Source organism: Odontomachus brunneus, unplaced genomic scaffold (assembly GCF_010583005.1).
Source record: "Odontomachus brunneus isolate Ranch 3 - 2012 unplaced genomic scaffold, Obru_v1 Obru_scaffold_001, whole genome shotgun sequence".
NCBI lineage: Eukaryota > Metazoa > Arthropoda > Insecta > Hymenoptera > Formicidae > Odontomachus > Odontomachus brunneus.
This window is the reverse complement of record NW_022639451.1, coordinates 5,268,204-5,279,862: the sequence shown is the minus strand read 5'-3', so window position 1 is coordinate 5,279,862 and position 11,659 is coordinate 5,268,204. Positions and strand designations below refer to the sequence as shown.

At 39.4% G+C, this 11,659-nt stretch overlaps 1 protein-coding gene across 2 annotated transcripts in view; it reads right to left on the bottom strand.

Moving 5' to 3' along the window:
* Positions 1 to 3,184: 3,184 nt before the first annotated feature.
* LOC116853813 (neurotrimin-like) overlaps positions 3,185 to 11,659 on the bottom strand; it is a 103,971-nt gene continuing 95,496 nt past the window's right edge. Inside the window, exons 8-9 of one of the 2 annotated variants that reach the window (XR_004380040.1) lie at positions 7,467 to 8,212; positions 3,185 to 7,181 (exon numbers count right to left, since the gene is read on the bottom strand). Coding sequence is in view for 1 of the 2 variants with exons in the window: in XM_032835060.1 (XP_032690951.1) it covers positions 7,959 to 8,212 (254 nt within the window). In the remaining variant the exon portion in view is untranslated. Of the gene's footprint in view, positions 8,213 to 11,659 lie in introns of both variants that reach the window. The other variant, XM_032835060.1, reaches the window with a different exon arrangement.

Here is an 11,659-nt window from a genome sequence, read left to right as displayed (position 1 = left end):
GACCCTGGACACCGTGGGACGACGCGCAATGGTGAGCGCTCAATTTAGACGCTCATATAGTAGACACAAAGCGCCACTTTACATATATTGCATGCACGTAGGCGTAAATCGCATTGGGTCCGACGGGAAGTAAAGTAAGAATTGGAATTTGCAATTCGTAACTCTGGAGTTACGTAAGAATGATCTAACCAAAGAATTTAACACTGAAATTTTCGCAATATTTCAACGAGTCAAGCACTTTCATTTCTTTAAGAGTACTGACTAGCTCATTCCTTAGAAAAAAATGCAGAAAGACGCGACTGGTCAAAAATAAAGAAACTGTTTCTTAATGCATTTCAAGCATCTATAAGGCTTGACTTTTTTCGTTTGGATTAAAAACATAAGAATGGAGTATCCACTGATAAAAACTTATAATTTTTTAATTGGATCATTCTTGCTTAACAATAGCCAATTGAAATTTCGACTCGACAGGCTTCTTTCTCGTCGGATTATTTCTTGATGATATTGATACATTAAACTGATATATTTCAACATGTCATATTTATATGTTCTGTATATGTTATATATGTTTTTTATGATCTATATATATTTTATATTTACCCTATATATATGCTATTTGATTAATATATTTTATAACTTATTATGTCATATTATATACGATATACTATCTCTTAGGATATATTTTCTTATGCACACGCGTTTGTTATTGACAAAACGACAAATTAAATTTCGGCAAACTAAAGACAACAAATTAAGTTATTAAACCGAGACTTGAACCAAAATGTTTCGATTTCCCACTAAATTATTAAACCAAGATTCGGACCCGGGTTTTGAGATTCTACTAAACCATTAAGCCGAGATTCAAACCGATGTGTTTTGAGACTCCGCTAAATTATTAAGCCGAGATTCCACTGAAGTGATTTGTGTTTCTGCTAAATTATTAAGCTGAGATTTGATCCAAAGTGTTTTCAGTTTTCGCTAATTTACTAAGCCGAGTTAAATAAGCCTAGGATAATTTTTTAAAGTTTCTTAAAGAAATTTTCGCGTTTGCAATGATGTATTTTCCAAAATGACGTGGTGTGCATATTTCGCTCTGCATTGTCTCTTGGATGACAATATGCCTTAATATCACTTTACTTCCTCAACAACACGCCCAGAATTTTGAAAATAATTTCCCAATAGCCCGAAGCCGCGTTTATATCGTTGAATTCAATTTAATGTCGTAGGAAAGTTGGACTCTCGGACATGAGCCAAAAGTCATTCATGTTATTTAGATCATGTAATGTTAGCATCTAGAGCATATTCTGGAATAATATTTTAAAGTTTTTTAATATAATTTTCATGTTTGCAAAGGTATATTTTCGAAAATGACGTGACGTGTGCGTATTTTGCTCTGCATCGTCTTTTGGATGACAGTGTGTCACTTTACTCCCTCAGTAACACGTCCAGAGTGTTGAAAAGAATTTTCCAATATTCCAAAGTCGCGTTCTTAACGTTGGATCCAATATATCTCACAAAATTTTCCCGCCTAAATTATTAAGCCGAAATTCGAACCGATGTGTTTGGAGTCTCCGCTAAACTATTGAGCCGAGATTCGAACCGAGTTGTTTGGTTTCCGGTATTATTTGTATTATTATAAATTACCAATGCCAATAAGATGAATTGTGGGGCAGATAGTGCCCTTGGAGGTATCTTGATATCTTTAGTGGTTGCCGAGAAATGCCCGAAAACTGCAAACGGTAGTAAAATGGTTGTCAGCGACGTCGGAAAGTACGCACGCTTCCACGGCTTATTTAACGAATTGTTATTAATAATATTATTATAGTATTAGTATTATTATATATATAAACTCTAACAACAGGATAAGTTGTGACAAGAAAAGTAAGATTTTGTTATCTAGGAATGCTTTGTGCATTTTGAGCGGAATCTGTAACAACAGCTGAGAGAGATACTTTTTTTAAATCTATGTAACATTTTTTAAATTGTATGAACTTGAGTTATATCAGAGAGAAGCATGAGAGTGGCCACCAGCTTAATTTTAGTGACCAGAGTTTTTAGTTAGAGGCGCATTTTTAAGACGCCATCTAACAAAGTACATCTTTACTACGTTTGTTGGGCGCATTTTCGCGGTGGTAACGATAAAATGCGCTTGGCTCGTGCCCGTTGTACTTCCGTACAATAATAGTAAGTTATAAGTAGGAAGTGTGAACAGGATAAGATTCAACAGGATAAATTGTGGAGAACACAATTTTCTTTGAATCACATCGATATTTTTTATGACTGCCGAGAAATAAGCAACAAATATGAGCGGCATGTTTAAACTTGTATATTTATTTATTCTTTCATATTGTCCAGTTTCCAAATTCTTTTTCCTTACAAAATTACGCAGAACGTAGCGCGATAAAGACGAAACTGATGAGAGATGATCCAGTTTTGCGATAAGTTCGTCGCTAGCTTGCTTCGTGCCTACGTCGCGCGGTTCGCTCATCAGTGATGAGACAAGAACAGAGCGACTGGACGTCTATTCTTTTCTAACTTACTATCATTGTACGGAAGTATAACGGACACGAACCAGGCGTATTTTATCGTTACCACCGCGAAAATGCGCCCAACGAACGTAGTAAAGGTGCACTTTGTTAGATGGCGTCTTGAAAATGCGCCTCTAACTAAAAACTCTGACCACTAAAATTAAGCTGGTGGCCACTCTCAGGTTTCTCTCTGATATAACTCAAGTTCACACTGTATAATTAAAAAAATGTTAGATTTAAAAAAAAATATCTCTCTTTGCCAGCTGTTTCCGCTCAAAATGCACAAAGCATTCCTAGATAACAAAATTTTACTTTTTCCTGCAATACCGACGATATTTTGATGTAGGAAATAGTAAAAAAAAACTAACATGTTAAAGAATTACGACAATGCGATTCTTTAAGAAGGATCTTTAAGAATTATGAGCTTCAAATCGAGTAATTTACGTGAGAGTACAAGCATCGAATAAGAGAAAGGGATCCGCATATATCTATTCAATAATGTTCCTCCGTTCGGTTCTACAATTTAAAAAATTTTTCGTTATCATAAAGGAACAAACGTAAGGACGTTGACGTAGGGAAACGGAATGAGTTTATAGCGCGAAACATAACAATTTGCGCAGACAATTATTACGATTGTCTAACATTTATTGCCCAAGTACACGATAAAGTACATTATATTTACAAGGGAGGGAAGAGTTATCGTGACCACGAATGCAAAAACTAATATGACTTACAGCTTAACGTATATACACGTCCCTGAGGCTTATTCTACAATATATCATACACACACTATTATTATACAATATCAATTGCTCTATGCATTTGAACGAATGCGACGCCGTACAGTAATTTGCCAGTTATCACACGTCTACATATATATATATATATATATATATATATATATATATATATATATATATATATATATACATATACACAGCGTATTTGGGGTCATCACAAACGTACGCAAGCGACATTACGAAATTAATAGATTCAAAAAATTCAGACTAGACTTGCGACTTTCCTGTTGCCGTCCGACGGAACATGACTGATTCGTAAAGAATCCATTAGGAAAAAAAAAACGAAACTAAAGCATGTCTAATTCAAGTCGTTAATACGTTGACGATCGAAACTATTGCATGTTCCAGGTTTTATAAGCAACGTTAATATTTATAATACATAGCACTCTCTACAGATATTCTATCATCTACACTTAATTAACGCGTTTATATCTCAAAACAAGCATAATATCCCGTCTAAAGTATCGGTATACATACATTTGAACTTAAAAATTTGGAATGTGACGTCAATTATATTTACTTTCAATTTATCATAATTGTTCATTCGACAAATCAATCGTGATTTACATAAAAACTTATATATACAGAATATTTCGGAAATATAGGTAAAAACTTAACTAAAAGGTACAAAAACAAACAAGAAATCTTAATGATTAAATCCACAAGCTACATCATTTTCCAGACATTCATCTTTTTTATAAGCCACGTGCTTCCTTTATATTTATTAAAAACGCTTTATGATATTATCGACACGATTCAAGACTTTATCTTCATCATAAATTAATTTTCTGGAATTTGATAAAAAAGATAATAAATCTCTTTTCCATCGCGATAATCTAATTAATGCACTAATCAATTCTTGTTTCAAAGAGCAACGATATTATATCCATTAGAAACGCCCGCGAGTTTTGGCTTGTCGAAGATCTTTGTTCAATGTCGCTACGATGTCTACAAGGGGGAATTATTGATGACCAAAACTATCACCGCGTTCTCGAGCGACTCGCCTTTTTTACGGTGGAGTCGGGCGGTACTTGTTATTTACTGTTAGGGAGAATTCATACCTTGGCATAGAAGCAGAAAACAGAAAGGCAGAAGCCAATCAGAACTCGCGCTGTTAGAAAAGCAGAAACTGTCGACTACCACCTGACCACCAGCGCGAGTTCTGATTGGCTTCTGCCTTTCCGCTTTATACTTTTCTGCCATAATGTAAATTCTCCTTTACGCGTGAATGGCAGAACCGTATACCGCCGCCACATTCCCAGGCGGACTTCTGGGAAGTTTGTCTACACAATCTTCACGTAAACGAGACCTTCTCTCCATTGCCACGTTTTCGAGTACATGATCGACGACTCCGCTGACAGCAAGCTCGTCGAAACTTTAAAGACCCACAACTCACGAACGATTCAAGGTAGAGACATGAATTAAAAGGCAATATTTTCGTCACGCGATCTTTATATTATCAAAAAATAATTGTCGCCAAATGTTGCGATCGATTAAAGCTTGACAGCTTCCGACACGACGCATCGCCTTTCGACGAAAACGTTCTTCGATATTTGTACGTGAAATTCCGTATGCGACAATAATTGTAATTAATAACGGGGTTTAAAAATTAAAGTCTCAGAAAGATTAATATTATTTCGGTTTCCCATGTAAACTATTGACGTTTCATAGAATAATGAGCTGGACATTTCGAAAATGATGTCATTTGCGGACTTATATTTAACGAAATCCTTCCGTTTTTTCGAATTCTATTTTAGTTAGTCAAGTCTTTATCTGTAATTCTGAAATATCTTTCGTATGAAACGCTTAGAATATGAAATGACATGTATGAGTTTTGTTAACACTTGCGCGATTAATATGATGATTCGTTTGTAAGAAATTCACGAATCTTTTAATGGTTTACGGATTACAATTCAGGAAACACTACGTTACGGTATTCCCACTGTTCGTTGATGTACGTACTACATGACCATTATTTATCAATTAGAGCACTAATCAGTAAGCTGCGGAAATCCGTAAAGCCTCACAGTGAGCTTAAGGTGGTCCGATGTGCGTGAAGGCAAATCAACTGTCTTGACGACGTTGATAGTAAGTTAGAAAAGAAATTCTATACATAAGTATACTACACGCGAAAATTCACATGAAAACAATTATATGCGAGTCGTCAACAGCTGAGCTACGCTCCAATGCGTGTTAACATCTCTCAGAGTAAAGTTTCACGAACCTCCGCACTTTATTAATCGCTAAATTACAACGCACGAATGAAAAAATTCGCGAACCCATTATTAATGCTCCCTACGGATGCATGTCACACTCCCTTTTGTATTTACAATACACGTAATAAATCTATTCACTACACCGCTCGCATGGTCTCTCGAGGTATTCGAATTAAAAATATTTTATTGAATATTCCGTTAATGACGGAAGCTTCCGGAAAATTATTGTCATCCTGTAACGTAAACGCGATAGTTATCTTAAGTTTGCAATTGTGTGTGGGCGCATATGTGCAGAATTTATCGCAAGAATTGAAAACATGTCCGCGAATCGGAGAAATAAAACTGTAACCGTGATAAGTAGAATCATTTCTTGCATCTCGATCATAACGTGATCTTTATTTCTTTTTTTTTTATTTAATAACTTCCGTGCAAAATATCCATAAATATTTTGGCCACTTTTTGTTCTCTCAAACTGAACATTCTTTTATAACCCATAATAGTTATGACTGTCAAAAAGATGTAACTATAGATAAAATTATTCTTTATATTTTTCTTAATCACTTGAAACTTGTAATGACGTAATGGCAAATTTATTTCTTATTATGAAAAAATCTCGCGTAACTAAATTATCTAATGAAGTTATTGTTATAGAGGTTACGAAAAGAACCTCGCAAAACATTATTGTTTTGCTGACATTATGAAAATGAATACATCGTCTATGAGGCATATTCATCAAAGTTTTTTACAACGCTATTCAATTAGCACGTTTTATGAAGCGCAATTATATTGCGCGCTCATACTATCCGAATATAATGAAGACTATTCACATCTATCAGTCTGAAGAAAATGTAAAATGGGGCAGTGTCCTTCATAATCACCGGTATAGATCATCGGAATAATATCTCTTATAATGTAACATCGTAAATCCATGTTGCAACTCATTTTGAAAGTTATTGTGACATATTTAAGCGAAATAAATCTCCTCCTGATAGAAATATTCTCGGTGAGCCACATTCCTCTGCTTCAACAACGCAATTTATGTCCGAAAAAGGATATGCAAGCACATGTGTAAGATCAATGAAATTTACTGTAAACATGTAATATGTGTCGATTCACGAAGCAACGATAATTTAACATAACGACGGATTATCGTTAAATTCGCAAGCGTCTACCGTCCCAATTATTCATTTATTCGTTACACTTTCTTTTATTTTCTCTTAACGAATAAATTTCAATATATCCTTTTAAGGGTTTCTTATCCTCGCTGCGTATATACAAAAGGGTCTGTTATTCTTAATCGCTACGCAATATGTAAGATAACAGAGTCCAGCATTCTCTAACATTTACACTCGCTATACTAGGAAGGGATGGTTGACGACAATTAAATGACAAACATTTCGAAATAAAAAAATATTGGAATATTTTTCGTATTCGCATCAGTTAGTGTTCATAATAACCTCTGAACATATTGCTACAGAGACTGCAGATTTTTCTGAAAACACGATTTCCTACAAAAAAAAATATTTACGAATTCAGTTGCACACACGCACAATATTATCACTCTCATTCCTCGCGTCCTTATGCATTTGAATGCCATTGACATATTGCAAGCAATATACGTTTTTTGTTCCAATACTCTGAAATACAAAAATAATCATGTATTTTTATGTCTTCATCCAGACCGACATACTGATATACAAAAAAGAGAAAGGGAATAAAAAAAGAATTTAAATTATAAATTTTTTTACAAGATCAAAGAGGGTTATTTTATATTCCATTAAATTTAAAAAAAGAAATCGAAAATCTATTTGCATACAATTTAAATAGATTAAGAAATGTTCTTTCTGCTCCACCATCGATAATTTATTTCAACAGCTTAAAAGGAGAAGTGCGATCGCAAATAATATATATCTCCTTTTTACCGGATCCTCGACTTTCTTCTTCAGCTTTAAGTGATGGCGGGGTCAACAAAGTTACCGCTTGGAATGGAAACGGTAAAAGCCGGCTACGCCGGCACCTTCGGTGTAAAGGGCTTAATAGATTGGTGGCTTCCTACGTCTTTGGATAGAGAGGAAAGTCTATTAGTACACGTTCGGCTTGCAATGTGTTAATTGCGCTTCACACGAGGCATCCTGGTCACTTTGGCTCGATCGGGTACTCCGAACTCCCCGGGTTTCCATATAAAAACAGCTCTCGTCGCTTTACGGCCACTTCATGTAAATTTCATGTACACAGGAAGAGACTTTTTGCGGAGACCTTTCGCCCGCGAGATCTCCCGCGGCGTTATTCTTATCGGCATTCCTTCGTTGTGACGTTTCGTCGTACGCGAGGTCCGCTCCCCTATGTGGAAACGCTTTCCATACGTTAATCACCTTTGCGCGTAATCGGCGAACGCATCGCGACCCCGACCGTGTCTACGTGGACAAACTGCCGGCCAGTATCGCGGTTATGGCGGTTATCCCGAGATTCGTAAACAAATTCCGGTGAAATACCGACGAGGCCGTGGCCGATTGAAAATCGATCTGCTCGTCGCCATTATCGTCACCCTTCAGCATCGGCTCGTCCTTCATACCGGCGGCCTTCTTCTCGTGGCTGTGATCGATCTTCCACGTCTTCTTCGATTCCCGTCTCGAGCCCGGTCTCCGCGTCGTTGCCGGCCTATCAATCCCTGAAAATGCGACAATACAATTAGTTTGGTAACCGAAATTAGAGAAACCTGTCAATACACACACACATACACTCAGCTACACGCGTACACATGTACATGCGCATCAGGTGTATTCTTGATAGGAAATAAGATATTTACGGCAGCTTCTTAATGCGCATCTTTCTGCGGCTTCTCTAAGTAATTTGAGAAAATAATGCGTACCCTGCTTCCCTTTTTCTACGTGGAATTCCCACGGAGCTACCACTGTCGCTCCTGTATACGGACTTGAGCGAGTTCAAGTTTCTGCTTCGACAAAAGAACGCAACACTCCAGCGTGACATTTTCAGTTGCAACATTTATGACTGATCTCTCTCTTGGAAAATTACGTGGAAACAAATTCCTCTCGAAATTAAGGCGAAGCGGATGTTTAGCGCGTTCCTTGTTTAACTTGTTACAGTCTATTTTTTATTTGCTATCACGAAGCACTCGGATCGGTATTAAGTAGAACCCCGTCAGGGTGAGACGGCGACATAAATGGGCGTGATTTTCGCGAGTTAATCGCCGGGATCGCGTTGATAAACGCGACCACCTGAATTTGGGCTGTGATCATCAGAATGGAGATTGAACGTCCGTCACGGTACGCAACGGTACGGGGGAAGCGCTTTACGTCGGATCGTGTTCGAAACGAACGGGCGTAAATGGCGAATCGAGATATCGGTAAAGCCTGTCCGCGAGTAATAACCGGAAAAATAATCGGCCAAGCGGTCGGACTTTCCGCGCGATGCTTTCCGGTTTGACGTATTGGAATGTCGTCCGAACGGAGCGTTTCCACAAAACCGAGAGAGCTCTTGTCACTTGCACGCTCCGTCGAAATGTCGAGAGTTCGGAGGAGGGGGAGCAAGGGGGGCGATATTAATTCTCTAGCGTGTGCATCGGCGTTACGTACGTACGTACGTACGGACGAGACGAAGGTACACTTTTTCTAATTAATCCGCAGGGTGACAGCGCGCCGGCCGCGCAACATGTCGAAGTGACAGCCGGAGACAATTGAGATCGCGGACAAAGGCGAACGCTGATGCTCGTTCAATAGATATTTTCGATCGGTTTGCACGCTATCGAAAGAATCTCTCTCTCTCTCTTTACCCTCGCGCGTCCTTTCGTTGTCATGTAATAACTTAAACGGTCTCTTTTACTATGGGAATTTTATGACTACCAGAGGGGGAATTAGCGCGATTTGTGTGCGTGTGCAAAGTGCGCGAACGTAAAGCGAAATTTTCAATTTCAACTTCGCACACAGTCGAATGGTGATCATTATGCGATTATTCTCAGTGTAATCGCATAAACTTTATTTCTTTTCTCTCCCTTTGTTGCTGCCTTTGAAAGTTTCTACGCATACATTACCTTGGCGCGCGCATTCGGACAGAACTTTGTGGTAATAATAATCAACTTTCGTTCGATGTGCAGGAGAGCTTATGCAACGTTGATTTCGATTCGCAAACGACAATTGTGTTTACTTGTGCAAGGTCAATGCGTTTATGTTTACCCGTAGCACTGTTTGCAAATCTCGGAAAGCACACGCTGCACTGCATATTCCAAAGTACAGATACGAAACGTGTGTGCTCCCGGCGATCCTGACAATTTGGCACAATAACGTAATCTAATAAATACATTAATTAATACGTTTAAACACGCGAATACGTGTACACATATATTCAGTGCGAATATCGGAATTGCGGCTAGCTTTATGCATCCGCGCCGTTACCGAGAAGCCGTCGAAACAGTTATCGTCCCAAATGCCTTAAATTACGAATTTACATTTATCTGCGCGCCATTCTATCATTTTCTTTGATGCTTGCTATGCCTGTGGTAATGAATATTGCGACTGCAGTTTAAGATGCTCGGAGCTCTTCCATCTCACTGCAATTAGTTGGTAATGTGTTTCAATGGTAAGACCCGCAATTCTATTCACTTCACTACCGGCGATGCCTGCCATTTCACGGTAACACGCTTAATAGCGTCTGAGGGTGAGCAATGATCAAGCGTGAAGGTAAAATAATTCAAGTTGTCTTCTTTCCATTCATCTTTTCATCCGTCTCTCGCAAAGAATTACGACTAACGCGAAGATAATAACTCCACCATAGAAAATTTTGTCTGCGTTATCAGCCCGGGGGAAAGGAGGGGGAGAGAGAGAGAGAGAGAGAGAGAGAGAGAGAAAGAGAGAAAGAGAGGGAGGGAGCGAGATTGGGAACGGCAAGAGGTGGAGGAGAGAGGCGCGGTTATATTATTCGTATTATTACTACGTGAACGTGCAGAAACTGACGGAGTAATTTCACCTATATCACAAGTGTGACACTCGTCGGTGTGTATAATTAAATAATACTCACACCGTTACAATGGAACGCCATCAACCTCATTGTAGCGTATCAATTAGATAGCGAAGGAACCGCGATTACGCGACGAATCGCCAATTAATCTCCTTGAGTTATTTCACCGCATATAACAATGTGCCGAGTGTCGCGAAATCAGATCTATGGGACCAATGAGTCGCGCGACTTAAGGAACCCTCCCTGAAAGAACACCCGCTAGTGCGGCTAAGCGAAGCAGAAATGAACTAACGACTATACCTTCCACGTCGTATTTATCGGTCATATCTATATGTGCGCGTGGGTGCTCGTGCGGGTGCGCGCGCGCGCTCTCGCACGCTCTCCCCTCATCCGGCGATATAATGCAATTTGAATATAGGCCATCATGTACAGACTTGCATGCCGTGCGTGCACGTCATTGTACAGACTCGGAACGACCGACGTGATGGCGCGACTCGAGCACAAAGTTCCTTATAGTCTTAGCCGCTCTTAAAGCATCCCCCTCGTAACTCGCCCCTCCGTCCGCCCGCGCGCGCCACGTCCGTCGATAATTCGTCCTTCCATGTTCTCGTCTCTCCTTGCCTCCTCCGTGCTTCGAACACTGGTAAGATTCCCATCGAAGTTAACCGACTTCAGCAGAACATATAATCCACGGCTCGTTCCCCCCTGGTAATTATTGCTAATATTGTTAAGTGTGTGCGCTGTATTGCCGGAAAAAGCTCTCAGCTACAAGCGACAGGGCGGCATGCATAGATCGACCGGCATTTCAATGGGACGCGACCCGTTGGATTAAACCGCCGAGCTAATTACTGGAGAAGTGATTCGCGAGAATGGAAATTCGTGACGTCGCTCCGTCGCACAGTCGTGCGGGCGTGTCCTCCCCCAGCTTTCTCGTCGTCGCTTCGACCGCAGCCAGCGTTTTATTTGCAATTGTCGGTAATTAAGTACCTCGCGCCTGTTCCTCGCAACTTGCCTCACCCTCTCATCCTAATTTTGTTCGTTCTCTCTTATCCAATCATCATGAACGGCGATTTTCGTTAAAGCTACCCCTCTCTCTCTCTCTCTCTCTCTCTCTCTCTCTCTCTCTCTCTCTCTCTCTCTCCCT